Genomic DNA, 17,002 nt, shown 5'->3' on the forward strand with positions numbered 1-17,002 from the left:
GCGGGCGGAAACGCTCCGTGGGCGCCATCACAGGGATGGGCAAAGTGTGTGTGTGGGGGGATTATTACCACTTGTTTTTTTTGAATGGAGGAAAGGGGCGGGGGTGGGGGAGGGTGGAGTTCCCGCGATGTTTGGGGCTTGTGGGCGGGGCTCTGCTGCCACGTCAGGCTTTCAGGCAGGAGATAGCGGATCCGGAGAGAGAGGAGCCGGGTGAGAATCCTGCTCGGGGGCGGGAGCGGGAGGGATTACCGGCGGGGGGGGGTTCCTCGTGACCCATAGGGGGTGGGGGGGCCTGGGATGGGTGGGGAGGGGTCCCTCAGGGAAGCTCAAGGGCTGCAGGTCAAAGGGCGGACCCCCCCCTCCGTGGACCCCCAAAAGGGCCCCCTTCCTGCCCCCCTCCCTCCCTCAATCGCGAGGGGGTGGACTAGATGCCCCTCGGGGTCCCTCCCCACTCGCCTTTCCCTCCCCTTCCTGAATCAGGACCCCCCCCCAGTCTCCTTGCTCTTGGGGGGGTCCCTTTTCTTTGCTGCCCCCCCCGTCTCCCCACACGTGTTTCCCCCTCTCCTCCCTGGGGGGGCAGAAAAATCACCTGCCCCCTCCCTGGGGGGGGGCAGGAAAAGAGGGGCTGGGCTGGGGGTCCCAAGCCAGTGCCTATTAGCAGGGCAATCCTCCTTGGCAGGCTCTCCAGGGATGGGCCTGGGTCTGATCCTGCAAAGCATCTTGAAAAGGAGCCCTTTTCAAGATGCTCTGCAGGATCAATTTGATAGATCTGAGTTTCTGACATGATGATGGGGGGGGGGTGGCAGAGAGATGAGGGTGGACCGGCTGCTTAACACACACACCCCCCCCCACTGTGTGGGTCAGAGTCATTCCTTAAAACAAAGTTGCTGTCGCCCCCAGACAGAAAGTCCAGTTGCCGTTTTTTTTTGGGTGGGGGGCAAGACGGCTCTGAAGTCTTGTTTTTCAAACGATTGAGTCTCTGTTAAATATCTGGCTAGTTTAGAGGACAACCTGAAGATCTCCGAGAACTAAAACCAGGAAAGTCCCTTGATCCATTTAGATACTGGCCAATTCCGGCCTCTTTTTTCTTAATGGTGACACGGATCATTCACAACAAAGGGATATTCTTCCCAACAGTGAGCGACGGGGGGGGGGGGGGGGCGTGTTAAGGGAAGGCAAGCGACAACAATTAGCCATGACGTCGACAACAATTAGCCATGACGTCGTTGGCGCCTCCTGCTCAGGCTGCGCAGGAAAAGCCCATTGGGTTCCAGAAATCCATTCCGATTGTGCAGATAAAATATAATGGGTAGAATTCTACAGGAAGGGGTCTGAGTGTGTGAAAACAGACCAGATCCAAGGATCCCCAAATGGTGGAGATGTCAGGTAACATCCTGGCACCTGGGTATCATCACTTGGTGGCAGGTGGTCGAAAGCCAGGGGCAAAATGCGCCCTGGGTGGTTTCAAAGGCTGGGTGTGGTTTTGACCTTCCTTCTCCCCACAGATCCGGCGCCATGGCTGCTAGCAGGTTACTCGCCAGCCCCCAGCCCACGGACGTGGCCACCGCCGTGGTGCTCTGCTTGGCGCTGCTGTGGGGCGCCTCCGCGCAGCACGAGGGCTTTCACGGCCACGCTCACGAGGACTTCCACCACGGCCACAGCCACGCTCACGGCCACGGCCACACGCACGAGGGGATCTGGCACGGCCACGCGCATGACGACGGGCACACGCACGAGGGGATCTGGCACGGCCACGCTCACGAGGGCCACCACGGACACAGCCACTTGCACGGGGGCCACTCGCACGAAGGCTCGCACCATGGGCACTCGCACGAGGATGTTCACCACGGGCACGGGCACGAGGACCCCCACCACGGCCACGGCCATTTCCACGAGGGTCCTCTCCACCACAGCCACTCGCACGAGTCTCCTGCCGGCGGCCCCACCGAGGCCCGATCCTTCCCTGGGAACGAGAAGCCTCTGCCGAGGAGGGAGAAGTTGGAGCCGCTGCAGTTGTGGACTTACGTGAGTGGCGGCCTCCGTGGCTTCCAGCAACAGGCAACCCAGGGTCTTCCTGGATCGCTTTCCCCGGGCTCTGGGTGGGACGGGGGTCTTTTGCTGTGCCTGGGGACGGGAGAGGCCGGCAGCGCTTTCCTCTCCGCGTTGTCTTGGAAGCAAGTTCCACATATCCAGTGGGGTTTCTTTCCTTTATTTTTTCCCTTTATTAGTAGGTTTGTCCTTCCAGTACAAAGTAGTTTGTTTCTGGTCTTTCGTACCACATAGTTTAGAAATATCTACATTAAAATCCTTATAAAAACCACTTGTCTACAGTTACAGGTAGGTAGCCGTGTTGGTCTGCCATAGTCGAAACAAAATCAAAAATTCTTTCCAGTAGCACCTTAGAGACCAACTGAGTTTGTTCTTGGTATGAGCTTTCATGGTATCTGAAGAAGTGTGCAGGCACACGAAAGCTCATAATAATAATAATAATAATATTATTATTTGTACCCCGCCCATCTGGCTGGATTTCCCCAGCCACTCTGGGCGGCTTCCAACAGAAATCAAATACAAAAATATCAAACATTAAAAACTTCCCTAAAAAGGGCTGCCTTCAGGTTTTTTCTGAATGTCAGGTAGTTGTTTATTTCCCTGACCTGTGATGGGAGGGCGTTCCACAGGGTGGGCGCCACTACCGAGAAGGCCCTCTGCCTGGTTCCCTGTAGTTTTGCTTCTCGCAGTGAGGGAACAGACAGAAGGCCCTCGGCGCTGGATCTCAGTGTCCGGGCTGAATGATGGGGGTGGAGACGCTCCTTCAGGTATACAGGACCGAGGCCGTTTAGGGCTTTAAAGGTCAGCACCAACACTTTGAATTGTGCTCGGAAACGTACTGGGAGCCAATGCAGATCTCTCAGGACCGGTGTTATGTGGTCCCGGCGGCCACTCCCAGTCACCAGTCTAGCTGCCGCATTCTGGATTAATTGCAGTTTCCGGGTCACCTTCAAAGGTAGCCCCACATAGAGCGCATTGCAGTAGTCCAAGCGGGAGGTAACCAGAGCATGCACCACTCTGGTGAGACAGTCCGCAGGCAGGGAGGGTCTCAGCCTGCGTACCAGGTGGAGCTGGTAGACAGCTGCCCTGGATACAGAATTAACCTGTGCCTCCATGGACAGCTGTGAGTCCAAAATGACTCCCAGGCTGCGCACCTGGTCCTTCAGGGGCACAGTTACCCCATTCAGGACCAGGGAATCCTCCACACCTGCCCTCCTCCTGTCCCCCAAAAACAGTACTTCTGTCTTGTCAGGAGAACAAGAACAAACTCAGTTGGTCTCTAAGGTGCTACTGGAAAGAATTTTTGATTTTGTTTCCACTTGTCTACAGTTACTGTAGGCTATATATGAAGGGATAACATTTCTTACCAAGGGTTTAGAAATATCTACATTAAAATCCTTATGAAAACCACTTGTCCACAGTCACTGTAGGCTATATAGTAAGGGATAACATTTCTTACCAAGGCTATTTCTACAGGAAATGTTCACATTATCATTTTAAAATCCTTCACCCACTTATTACATAAGCTACATTAATTAAAAACTAACCACACAGGTACTTTCATATATTGCACGTTAAGAACTGCAGGTCAGCCACTGCTGTAGAGGCAGACTTCATTCTCATCACAGAAAAATTATATGTGCACCCCAAGAGGATAAACAAGTCCTCATTTAAAGATGATCGGACGCGCATTGCTAGAGAAATTAATTTCTGCAAAGAAGAAAGAAAGAAAAAAAGATGCTACATAGGAACCAAGTCCAGGGGGGAAAAGAAGAGTGGCTGGGGAAATCCAGCCAGATGGGCGGGGTACAAATAATAAATATTATTAATATTATTATTATTGGTTCTGAAACTACTGAAATCCTCCCCACATAAAACGTGATGAGGATCATTCAGGTCATTCCAGAAATCCAAAGTCATGGTTTCTCTTCGGCATGATGTACAGACTCCCGTGAGCTAGCTGGGGATGGGGGGCCCGGAAGGACCCCCTAGGTACTTATAGGGTCCTGAAGGTGGCAGTCTCTGGCAGTAGGAGTGGGGTTTCTTTCCTAGTAAGTGCCTTTAGCAGGCCGGCCGTGCAGAGAGACGCCATCGTGTTGATGGTGAATTCAATGCCATCCCTCTTGCCCATTTTTTACTATCCAACATTATCTGTTTTCAGTCTGCAAGAGAGAACCCCTGGCCTGGCGGGGGGCCCTCGAGAGTCCAGCGGCTTCGGCTGGATGGCTATGGACCAGGGTGGATTTGATTTAAATCAAATTGATCTACCGTATTTTTTGCTCCATAAGACACACTTTTTTTCTCCTGAAAAGTAAGGGGAAATATCTGTGCGTCTTATGGAGCGAATGGTGGTCCCTGGAGCCGAATTGCCCAGGGGCCAAAAGAGGATAATGCTTTTTATTTTACAAAGAGAAAAGGGTGTGCTAAGGACCCCGCTCAGCAGCTGAGCAGCAAGAGATCGGGAGAGAGATAAGAGTCCCGGCTCCCTTTCAGCCCCCCCTCCATTGTTGAATGTGCTGCAGAGGGAGCTTGTTTGTTTCCCCAGCGACATGCGACTGGCTGATAAGATTATCTGTCTGGAAACTGTAGAAAAGGCTCCCTTTCCTTTAGAAGCTGCAGAAATGTGAGTTGAATGCCATTAAAATGGGGCTTTTCCTCTTTGCTTTTCCCCCTTTGCAAAAAAAACTGCAAAACTTTTAGCTGATCCTCAAAAAACAGGGCTTTTCCCTTTGCAAAAAAGCTGCAAAACCTTTAGCTGATCCTCAAAAAAACAGGGCTTTTCCCTTTGCAAAAAAAAGCTGCAAAACCTTTAGCTGATCCTCAAAAAAACAGGGCTTTTCCCTTTGCAAGAAAAGCTGCAAAACCTTTAGCTGATCCTCAAAAAACCAGGGCTTTTAGAGGAGGAAAACCAGAAAAATATTCTTTTTCTTGTTTCCTCCTCTAAAAACAAGGTGCGCCCTATGGTCCGGTCCGATTTAAATCACCAGTCAGTAAGGCTCAGGTTGGATTTAAATAAATAAAAAATCAGATTTTTAAAAATTTTAATTGGATTTTTAAAATTTTAATCAGGGTTTTTTTAAAAAAAAAAATCCACCCTGAGCCTTACTGACTAGTGATTTACCGTATTTTTCGCTCCATAGGACGCTCCGGACCATAGGGCGCACCTCATTTTTAGAGGAGGAAACAAGAAAAAAAATTTTTTTCTGGTTTTCCTCCTCTAAAAGCCCTGTTTTGTTTTGTTTTTTGTTTTGTTTTTGAGGATCAGCTAAAAGTTTTGCAGCTTTTTTTGCAAAGGGAAAAGCCCTGGGGTTTTGGGGTTGTTGATTTTTTTGGAGGATCAGCTAAAGGTTTTGCTGCTGTTTTTGCAAAGGCAAAAGGCCTTTTTTGAGAATCAGCTAAAAGTTTTGCAGCTTTTTTTGCAAAGGGAAAAGCCCTAGGGGTTTTTTTGTTTTTGTTTTGAGGATCAGCTAAAGGTTTTGCAGCTTTTTTTGCAAAGGGGGGAAAGCAAAGCTCCTTTTGCAAAGGGGGAAAAGCAAAGAGGAAAAGCCCCATTTTTATGGGGTTTAACTCACATTTCTGAAAAATCTTAAGGAAAGGGAGCCATTTCTACTGTTTTCAGACAGATAATCTAATCAGCCAGTCACATGTCGCTGGGGAAACAAACAACCTCCCTCTGCAGCACATTCAACAAAGGAGGGCGGGGCTGAAAGGGAGCCGGGGACTCTTATCTCTCTCCCGATCTCCTGCTGATCAGCTGCTGAGCGGGGTCCTTTCACCACTCCCTTTTCTCTTTGTAAAATAAAAAGCACGATCTGCTTTCGGCCCCTGGGCAATTCAGCTCCAGGGACCACCATTCGCTCCATAAGACGCACAGATATTTCCCCTTAATTTTAGGAGGAAAAAAGTGCGTCTTATGGAGCAAAAAATACGGTAAATCAGTTTGATTTAAATCAAATCCACCCTGCTGGCTGTGGGTGTGACCCTCTCTTTCTCTCTGTGTCCCCCCCCTCCCCACCCGTAGGCCATTGGTGCCACTCTCCTCATCAGCGCTGCCCCGTACTTCATCCTCTTCCTCATCCCGGTGGAGTCCAACACCTCCCAGCACCAGGCCCTCCTCAAACTGCTGCTCAGCTTCGCCTCGGGGGGGCTTCTGGGAGACGCCTTCCTGCACCTCATCCCTCACGCGCTGGGTGAGTTGAAGGACAGCCCCCCGGTCCTGCCTCTTCCCTCCCCTCCTCTCGTCCGAGTGAGCTGCGTTTCCGGGGGTTGGACTACGTGGCCCCCGGGGGTCCCTTTCAGCCCTGCGACTCTTGTCACCCGTATCTTCTCCCTTCCAGAGCCGCACTCCCACCACGGGGAAGGCGCAGGGCACAGCCACGTGAAGCCGGCATCCCACGGCCATTCTCACCAGGGTAAGAGCTCAGCGCTGTGGGCGGGGGAGAGGTTTTTTGCACTACAATTCCCAGCATCCCTAGGGAGCCAGAGCAGAAGTCACGGATGATGGGTGTTGTAGCCAATGACATCTAGGGAGCTCAAGTGGAGAAAGGCTTAGTCATCCCAGGAGAGAACAAATATTTATTCACTTAGTAGTTTACCACTCTTGGGCGAAAACGTGGCACACCTGAGCTCAATTGAAACAAGGAAGTCTCTGCCCGCACATGCTTACAATTTAACGAATGGAAGGCGGTCAATGGATTGAGGTTGAATCCTGACAAGACAGAAGTACTGTTTAGGGGGGACAGGGGGCGGTCCCTGGTCCTGCATAGGGTAATTGTGCCCCTGAAGGACCAGGTGCGCAGCCTGGGGGTCATTTTGGACTCACAGCTGTCCATGGAGGCGCAGGTTAATTCTGCGTCCAGGGCGGCTGTCTACCAGCTCCGCCTGGTACGCAGGCTGAGACCCTACCTGCCCGCAAACTGTCTCACCAGAGTGGTGCATGCTCTGGTTATCTCCTGCTTGGACTATTGCAATGCGCTCTACGTGGGGCTACCCTTGAAGGTGACCCGGAAACTGCAATTAATCCAGAATGCGGTAGCTAGACTGGTGACTGGGAGTGGCCGCCGGGACCACATAACACCGGTCCTGAGAGATCTGCATTGGCTCCCAGTGCATTTCTGAGCACAATTCAGAGTGTTGGTGCTGACCTTTAAAGCCCTAAACGGCCTCGGTCCTGTATACCTGAAGGAGCGTCTCCACCCCCATCGTTCAGCCCGGACACTGAGGTCCAGCGCCGAGGGCCTTCTGTCGGTTCCCAGTGTGGTGTAGTGGTTAAGAGCGGTGGACTTTTAATCTGGTGAACCGGGTTCGCGTCTCCGCTCCTCCACATGCAGCTGCTGGGTGAACTTGGGCTGGTCACACTTCTCTGAAGTCTCTCAGCCCCACTCACCTCACAGAGTGTTTGTTGTGATGGAGGAAGGGAAAAGGAGAATGGTGTTTTTCTTTAAAAAAAATTTATTCATTTTGTAAGACAGGAAAACATAATAAAACATGAAAAATACAAAAATTTAGAAAAAAGAGTAAAAAGAACAATATACACTTCTTACAATCACATAACTTATTCTTAACATCAGTAAGTGATTTCCCCCAGTTGCAGGTAGGTAGCCGTGTTGGTTTGCCATAGTCAAAACAGAATAAAATAAAAAATTCCTTCCAGTAGCACCTTAGAGACCAACTAAGTTTGTTCTGGGTATGAGCTTTCGTGTGCAGGCACACTTCTTCAGATACCCCAATCTGAATTTCATTTCCCTAATCTTCTTTGGCACTTTCTAAGGGCTAGCATCTTATCCAATATTTTCTTCTAAAACATCTGTAGTTCCTAAAAATGGGAAAGGGGATTGTTAGCCGCTTTGAGACTCCTTAGGGTAGTGATAAAGCGAGATATCAAATCCAAACTCTTCTTCTTCCTCCTCTTCTTCTTCTTCTTCTTCTTCTTCTTCTTCTTCTTCTTCCAGGTTCTGAGCACCAGCACATGATGTCGGTGGGCCTCTGGGTGCTGGGGGGCATCGTGGCCTTCCTGGTGGTGGAGAAGTTTGTCCGGCACGTCAAGGGAGGCCACGGACACCACGGCCACAGCCACGGTGGGTGCGGCAAAAGCCTCGGGGCCAAATCTCCCCCGTTCCTCGTTTATTCAGTTCTTCGTTCGATTTATACACCGCCCTTTGTCCAAAGATCTTGGGGCGGCGGGCAAGATGAACTTGCAAAAGGGTGAAGGAATTTGGGGAAATGATCTACAACGAGCTAAAAAAATGTTTACATTTCAACCTTTCCAAAAAGAAAAAGCGAACCCCCAAAACGGCAGCCTTTCTGCTGGGGATTATGGGCGTAGAGATACCGAAAGGTTTAAGGAGCTTATTTCTGTACTAGTGGACATTTAGCCCGTTAAATTAACGGGCGCTAGAACATATGTGGTGGTGGTGGGGGAGTAGACAGGGGCGCGCAGAGTCTCTCCCAAAAGGAGAAAGAGAAAACAAACACGTCTCTTCGCTTCTCTTTCCCAATACTTTAAGATGGGGGGGGGGAATTAAGGGCTCAAAAATCTAATTCTTAGGCAATGCGGAGCAGGGGGGGAGAGGGAGGAAACGTGCAGACAGACTGACAAAAAACTTTGTAGGAACGGAGACGGAGAAGCTGCAGAGAGACAGAAGAGGAGAGAAAGTGACTTTAACAAAGATACGGATAAAAGGAGGCAAAAGATGGAAGCAAAAGGCAGCAGCCCCACGTTCCCATTCCGCTTGGACCCCCTCCTGAGATAATTTTAATTGGTCTTTAGGGCGCAGCGCCCACAGCTGGAATGGGAATCGCCTGCGCTCTGGATGTGAAAGCGACATCGCGGGAAGGGGAGAGCTGAGCGGCGGCTGCAGCAGCTATGGCAGCACGGCATCCCTCCTCGTCCTCCGGAGCATCGGCGCTCCGCAGGGGTGGCTGCTCTGCGCCGCTCCCAGGCCGCTAGTCCTTGGGGCTCTGGTTGCAGCGGCGGGAGCGGCAGCGTGGCCTCCCTTCTCGGCCTCCCCTCGGCCTCTGGAGCGCCGGCGCTCCGCTTCAACCACCCCGCTTCAACTGCCGCCGCTGCTCCCGGCCCGATGTCTCTCCGATCCAATCCCTGTGTCCCTGGGGCACATGCGCAGTAGCGCAAACCCAGAGACACAGGGATTGGACGCAGAGACACTTGCGTTTTATATATATAGATGCAGCCGCGGCAGCGAGAATGTTAGCCCAGTGTTGGAAATGTGAGGACACACCGACAAAAATGGAAGGGCAAATGAAACTAAAGGGACACACCGAGATTGGAGCCATGTAGATCAAAAATTCAACAGAGAATAGGATAAATATATCTAAAAGATCACTGTAAACATGTAAAATCATTGGCAGGCTTTGAAGGATTCCTGCAACGTGTCTTTATCCTTGGATGCATAGGATAATTGTAAAATAGGTAAAGGCAAAGGGACTGCTGACCATTAGGTCCAGTCGCGGACAACTCTGGGGTTGCGGCGCTCATCTCGCGTTACTGGCCGAGGGAGCTGGCGTCCAGCTTCTGGGTCATGTGGCCAGCATGACTAAGCTGCTTCTGGCGAACCAGAGCAGAACCAGAAACGCCGTTTACCTTCCTGCCACAGCGGTACCTATTTATCTACTTGCACTTTGACGTGCTTTCAAACTGCTAGGTGGGCAGGAGCAGGGACCGAGCAACGGGAGCGCACCCCGTCGTGGGGATTCGAACCACCGACCTTCTGATCAGCAAGCCCTAGGCTCTCAGAGGTCCCAAGCTGCGGAGGCGGGATGTCTCAATAAGGGAACAATTCAACATATTTCCATCCTTTCTCTTCTACTTTGTTTATCTACATCAGGGGTGGCCAACTCCCAAGAGACAGAGTTTAATAGTTAAAAACTGGCAGTGATCTCCCCCTTTTGGGGGTTCAGGTCCAAAGTTTTTTGGGGGGTTCGGGTCAAGGTTGTTGAGTTTTTTTTTCAAGGAGGAGGTAAAATGTTGAGCTTTTTTTAGGAGAGCCGATGATCTACCAGTGATCTACTGCAGACATCCAGTGATCTACCGGTAGATCTACCTGTTGGACATGCCTGATCTACGTTATCAATGGAGAGTTACAACTGTCATTCACTGCATGAAATTAATAAAGATTAAATGAGGTGGGGGGGGGCGATAAACTTGTTGCCGTGCCTCCTGATCAAGTTTGCAGATGACACCAAATTGGGAGGGGTGGCTAATACCCCAGAGGACAGGATCACACTTCAAAATGACCTTAACAGATTAGACAACTGGGCCAAAGCAAACAAGATGAATTTTAACAAGGAGAAATGTAAAGTACTACACTTGGGCAAAAAAAAATGAAAGGCACAAATACAGGATGGGTGACACCTGGCTTGAGAGCAGTACATGTGAAAAGGATCTAGGAGTCTTGGTAGACCATAAACTTGACATGAGTCAACAGTGTGATGCAGCAGCTAAAAAAGCCAATGCAATTCTGGGCTGCATCAATAGGAGTATAGCGTCTAGATCAAGGGAAGTAATAGTACCACTGTATTCCGCTCTGGTCAGACCTCACCTGGAATACTGTGTCCAGTTCTGGGCACCACAGTTCAAGAAGGATACTGACAAGCTGGAACGTGTCCAGAGGAGGGCAACCAAAATGGTCAAAGGCCTGGAAACGATGCCTTATGAGGAACGGCTTAGGGAGCTGGGTATGTTTAGCCTGGAGAAGAGAAGGTTAAGGGGCGATATGATAGCCATGTTCAAATATATCAAAGGATGTCATCTAGAGGAGGGAGAAAGGTTGTTTTCTGCTGCTCCAGAGAAGCGGACACGGGGCAATGGATTCAAACTACAAGAAAGAAGATTCCACCTCAACATTAGGAAGAACTTCCTGACAGTGAGAGCTGTTCGGCAGTGGGATTTGCTGCCAAGGAGTGTGGTGGAGTCTCCTTCTTTGCAGGTCTTTAAACAGAGGCTTGACAGCCATCTGTCAGGAATGCTTTGATGGTGTTTCCTGCTTGGCAGGGGGTTGGACTGGATGGCCTTTGGGGTCTCTTCCAACTCTAGGATTCTGTGATTCTATCTGTTGGGAGGGCAGCGGATAGATTCCTGGCCCCCCCTGAATCTTTCCTTTCCTCCTCCCCAGTTCCCAAAGCCAAGTCCAGCGACGACGAGGCAGAGAAGGAGCCTTTGCGGGGAAAGACGTCGGAGAAAATAGCCCCCTCCCAGGGGAGGCAGAAGCCCCCCGACTCTGGTGAGGTGGTGCATTTGGGCGAGCCCTGGGGTTTGGGGGGGCTTTTCTAAAACGTGGGGTTCAGGGACACAGCCCCCCGACTCACTTTCTCTCCTCTCTCCTCCCAGCCATGCGCGTGTCGGGATACCTGAACCTGGCCGCCGACTTTGCCCACAACTTCACGGACGGGCTGGCGCTGGGGGCGTCCTTCCTGGCGGGGGGCACGGTCGGAGCCGTCACGACCCTCACGGTCCTGCTCCACGAGGTGCCCCACGAGGTGGGCGACTTCGCCATCCTGGTCCAGTCCGGCTGCAGCAAGAAGAAGGTAACGAACCTCCCTGGCGGGGCGGGTTCGAAATACGTATGTTTCTTTCACGAATTTGCTACGCTGCTTGGTTGCAACGGAAAAGCCCTCTAAGCCGTTTGCGGGAAAGGGAGAAACAGTCAAATTGCCGGTGATTATGGTCAATCAGGAGGGACGCGGGTGACGCTGTGGGTTAAACCACAGAGCCTAGGGCTTGCCGATCAGAAGGTCGGTGGTTCGAATCCCTGCAATGGGGTGAGCTCCCGTTGCTCGGTCCCAGCTCCTGCCCACCTAGCAGTTTGAAAGCACGTCAAAGTGCAAGTAGATAAATAGGTACCACTCCGGCGGGAAGGTAAACGGCGTTTCCGTGCGCTGCTCTGGCTCGCCAGAAGTGGCTTAGTCATGCTTGCCACATGACCCGGAAGCTGTACACCGGCTCCCTCGGCCAGTAAAGCGAGATGAGCGCCGCAACCCCAGAGTCGGACACGACTGGACCTAACAGTCAGGGGTCCCTTTACCTTTATGATCAATCAGTTCTGACATTTGAAAAGTTTTTTTAAAAAATGTTTTTATTAACTTTTTTTCAAAACATCAACAAAATACATAAAACAAACCCAATAGAACAATTACTAACACATTACAAATTTAAAAATAAAAACTATACAAACAAACTACAAAATACAAAAAAATGAAAAACAAAAAATTATTTAGAACAAAATAAAAAATTCCTTCCAGTAGCATCTTAGAGACCAACTAAGTTTGTTCTGGGTATGAGCTTTTGTGTGCATGCACACTTCTTCAGAAAATTATTTGTTAAAGACTGCTTCTTAACATTGTTGCTTGACTTCCTCACGTCTGCCCATTGTCCTTCATCTTTAGTAATTTCTTTACATTGTACAAACCATATTTTCCAAAAAATCTTATCCATTTCTTTAATTATTTTCTTAATTCATTATTTCACATTTCCTTAACACTTAACATATTTCTAAATCTGCAGTCTAACATTTCTTCCAAGTTCCTTCTAAATTTCAGTCTTACTATATTTTTTCAAATACATTTTAAATTTCTTCCATTCTTCTCCCACTGCGTCGTCCCTCTGGTCACGGAGCTTCCCGGTCATCTCAGCAAGTTCCATATAGTCCATCATTTTCATCTGCCATTCTTCAATCGTTGGTAGTTCCTCTGTCTTCCAGCTGCTGTTGTGGCATGCATAAATACAGTTCTATCACATTTTGGGATTTCTTGGCCTAGGATGCCCAGTAAAAAGGCTTCTGGTTTCTTTTTAAATGTGTTTTTCAACACCTTTTTCATTTCATTATAAATCTTTTCGCAGAAGTCCTTTACCTTTGGGCACGTCCACCACATGTGGAAAAAAGTTCCTTCTTCCTGTTTACATTTCCAGCATTTATTACTTTGTCCATGATATATTTTTGCCAATTTAGGCGGTGTCAAGTACCACCTGAACACCATCTTCATAATATTTTCTCTCAGCATATTACATGCTGAAAATTTTATACCAGTTTTCCACAATTGTTCCCAATCTTCCATCATAATATTGTGCCCCACATCCTTAGCCCAATCCATCATTGTTGATTTTACCATTTCATCTTTTTTATGCCACTTAAGCAATAAATTATACATTCTGGATAAATTTTTTGATCTAGGCTCTAACAATTCCGTCTCCAACTTAGATTTTTCTAACTGAAAACCAATTTTTCTATCTGACTTAAATACTTCATTCATTAAAAGTTTAAAAGAGAACAGGCTGAAAAAAAACCCCACCAGCTCCAAGTTTGCCTAGAAACGATTCTTCAGTCCAGGGGCGTAGCAAGGTAAATTGATACCTGGGGGCAAAAAATTGTTTGTCACCAACCTTCCCCCCTAAGATCATGGCCACTGGTCCCATCACCTCCTGGCAAATAGAAGGGGAAGAAATGGAGGCAGTGAGAGATTTCACTTTCTTGGGTTCCATGATCACTGCAGATGGTGACAGCAGTCACGAAATTAGAAGACGCCTGCTTCTTGGGAGAAAAGCAATGACAAACCAAGACAGCATCTTAAAAAGCAGAGACATCACCTTGCCAACAAAGGTCCGTATAGTTAAAGCTATGGTTTTCCCAGTAGTGATGTACGGAAGTGAGAGCTGGACCATAAAGAAGGCTGATTGCCGTAGAATTGATGCTTTTGAATTCTGGTGCTGGAGGAGACTCTTGAGAGTCCCATGGACTGCAAGAAGATCAAACCTATCCATTCTCAAAGAAATCAGCCCTGAGTGCTCACTGGAAGGACAGATCCTGAAGCTGAGGCTCCAATACTTTGGCCACCTCATGAGAAGAGAAGACTCCCTGGAAAAGACCCTGATGTTGGGAAAGATGGAGGGCACAAGGAGAAGGGGACGACAGAGGAGGAGATGGTTGGACAGTGTTCTCGAAGCTACTAACATGAGTTTGGCCAAACTGCGGGAGGCAGTGAAGGATAGGGGTGCCTGGCGTGCTCTGGTCCATGGGGTCACGAAGAGTCGGACACGACTGAACGACTGAACAACAACAACAAACCTTCCCCCCCCCCGAGGCATGGGAAGGTCAGGTGGTACCCGGTGCAGAAAATGTCTTGTCAACCCCCCCATTGTTCCCATGAGTGGTTGAGCCTCCTTAGAGAGGGGCAGTCTACCTCTGAGCGCTAGTTGACTTGTGTGGGATTTCCAGGCAAGAAGAGCCTTGGGTGGGTTGGGGGGGTTTCCAGACTGGCATTTCCGGCCGCCGCGAGTGAGACTGTCGTCTTTTTTGTCCCCCTCCGCCAGGCGATGAAGCTTCAGCTGGTGACGGCGCTGGGCGCCCTGGCGGGCACCGTCTGCTCGCTGCTGGCGGAAGGCGTGGGCGAGGCGGCCACGGCCTGGATCCTGCCCTTCACGGCCGGAGGCTTCATCTACGTGGCCACCGTCTCGGTCATCCCCGAGCTGCTGCAGGACTCGGGGCCCGTGCAGTCGCTCCTGGAGGTGCTGGGACTGGTCGGCGGAGTCACCATGATGGTCTTCATCGCCCAGTACGAGTAGAGCGGAGGGAGGGGGCCGGGGGGGCAGGGCAGGCACCCATTTGGGGGCAGCAGAGGCGGGACCAAGGAGAAACGGACAGCCCTGCCCCACTCCCCCTCCAACTCCATCCGGGGTCCAGACATTTCAGCCGCCAGCCGCTGCTGCTGCACGCACACTTCCCTTCCTCCGGGGGGCGCCGTGTCGGTGTTGCAGAGCGAGGAAGAGGAGGAAAACGACCAGTCTGGGACTTCCCGAGAGGCCAGCTCTTCTGCTCCGAAATGCCCTTTTTCTATAGGGCACGGGGAGGTGGGGTAGGAAGGGAATTTTAGGGTTCTCACGTGGGTGTCGGTGTGTTTGGGTGTCCGTCCTCTCGGCCCCGAATTGTTGGGGTTGGAGGTTCGGAAGCCAGGACCAGGAACAATGGGGGGACCAGGGTGTGGGGCACGGGGGGGGGAGTGGGGATTTGGCGAGGTTGGGGGGTCAGGAGAAATCATGCTTTATTTTTTGGCGAGAGAAGCCTAGTTGCGGGCATCCAATAACGGAATATTTGGGCGCAACTCTGGAGGGGGGTGCCGAGGGTGGGGGACCCCCCTCCGCCCCCAAAAGGGAACCGAGCTGCACCTCGTAGGAGAGTTTTCCATGGGGTTATTTTTTATTTTAGAAAAGCCTTTCTGCTACTGTAAAACACGACTCCTGGAAGTCAGGGGTGGGGTGGGGGGGTCCTTTCTCGCCGCCGGACGCCCGGGAGCAAATCTAGATTTATACTCCGAGGAAAAGGCGGTAGGGGGTTTAGGGACGGACTTTCCGTGTACGTGTCATTTATATATCTATATATTTCTTTTCTCTCTTTTTTTGCAATTTCTTTTGTAGGGTGGAGGGGTCTTAACTTTGGGGCGACGGTTGTACCAGGGAGAAATGTGTAACGGACAGGAATAACTGTGGCTGCAATTAAAACTGATTTCCGCCCTGGCAAAAAAAACGGGGAAAGGCTTTGTGTATTGTTCCTGGACTTGGTCATCGGGGGGCAGTGGAGGTGGGGGTCCCCCAAGGCCGCTGGGTCAGTCTTGGCCGCCCTCCTTGGAACACCCAGGCGCTGTGAACTACAACTCCCATCCTCCTGCTCCTCCTGGCTAATCTGGATCAGGCCGACAACATGATCGCTTTCCCGCTTTGCAGGGGGTTGGGCTAGATGACCCGCAGGGTCCCTCTCATTTCTACCATGCTGTGATTCCTCGCCAGCACCTGAACTTCTTGTCCAGGGATCCGTCGAGCTGGGATTATTATTTTTTTTTAAATCAAAGTGTCCTTTTTTTAGGGGGAAGCAGGATCCCACCTTGGCAGCGGAGTAAACGCAGGTAAAGGAATATTTTTGGGGGGACAGGTAGGTAGCCGTGCATGCACACGAAAGCTCATGCCAAGAACAGACCTAGTTGGTCTCTAAGGGGCTACTGGAAGGAATTTGTTTTATTTTTTATTTTATTTTTGGGGGAGGTAAGGAAGGAATAGCTCCAAGCAGCTAACCACTGAGCATGATGGCCCTTTCCCAAAAGTTGGGGGCTGGCTAACCATTAAGCAGGTGGGGCGTCTTTCATGCCCAGGAAAGACGCAAGAGACCAGAACGGTCATCAACCGGCAGTCCAACATCTGCTGTGCCAGGTCCCAGATTCGATTTCCGCTGGCCTTTCCCAGTAGGAACTGCAAGTCCAACACGCCGGAGAAGCTGCTGTGAAGACTGGCGTCCTGCTTTGATTTTAATTTTATTTTAAGGGCCCTCCTGGCGCTGGCGTCAGAACGGTTGAGTTGGAAGGGGCCCGAGGGTCATCTAGCCCAACCCCCTTTTCCCACTGTCCCGCACACAGTTAATTCTGTGTCCAGGGCGGCTGTCTACCAGCTCCATCTGGTACGCAGGCTGAGACCCTCCCTGCCCGAAGACTGTCTCGCCAGAGTGGTGCATGCTTTGGTTGTCTCCCGCTTGGACTACTGCAATGCGCTCTACGTGGGGCTGCCCTTGAAGGTGACCCGGAAACTGCAATTAATCCAAAATGCGGCAGCTAGACTGGTGACTGGGAGTGGCCGCCGGGACCACATAACACCGGTCCTGAGAGATCTGCATTGGCTCCCAGTACATTTCTGAGCACAATTCAGAGTGTTGGTGCTGACCTTGAAAGCCCTAAACGCAGGGGTGTCGCTAGGGGGGGGTGGTACGCCGTGAGTGACAGGGGAGGGTAGGGGTCACAAACAGTGGCCCCTCCCGCCATTCCCACGCGCCGCCACTCCCTCCGTCACCCTGGGAGCGGCAGCGCACAGCCCGACGACGGAGTGCGCCTGCGTGACATTTCGCGCAGGTGCCCTCTGTCGCCGGGCCGCCGCTTCCGCGACCGCCTTTTGAGCTGCAGAGCG

The 17,002-nt window shown here is 50.9% G+C and overlaps 1 protein-coding gene across 1 annotated transcript; it reads left to right on the forward strand.

Moving 5' to 3' along the window:
- Positions 1 to 113: 113 nt before the first annotated feature.
- Positions 114 to 14,876, forward strand: SLC39A7 (solute carrier family 39 member 7). The gene is made up of 8 exons (XM_033141784.1): positions 114 to 210; positions 1,506 to 2,025; positions 6,071 to 6,239; positions 6,387 to 6,461; positions 8,001 to 8,126; positions 11,181 to 11,288; positions 11,396 to 11,592; positions 14,372 to 14,876. Exons 1-8 carry the CDS (start codon positions 128 to 130, stop codon positions 14,621 to 14,623), a joined length of 1,530 nt encoding a protein of 509 aa, XP_032997675.1. The 5' UTR covers positions 114 to 127; the 3' UTR covers positions 14,624 to 14,876.
- Positions 14,877 to 17,002: the final 2,126 nt, after the last annotated feature.

The sequence above is a fragment of the Lacerta agilis genome, chromosome 2, assembly GCF_009819535.1.
Source record: "Lacerta agilis isolate rLacAgi1 chromosome 2, rLacAgi1.pri, whole genome shotgun sequence".
NCBI lineage: Eukaryota > Metazoa > Chordata > Lepidosauria > Squamata > Lacertidae > Lacerta > Lacerta agilis.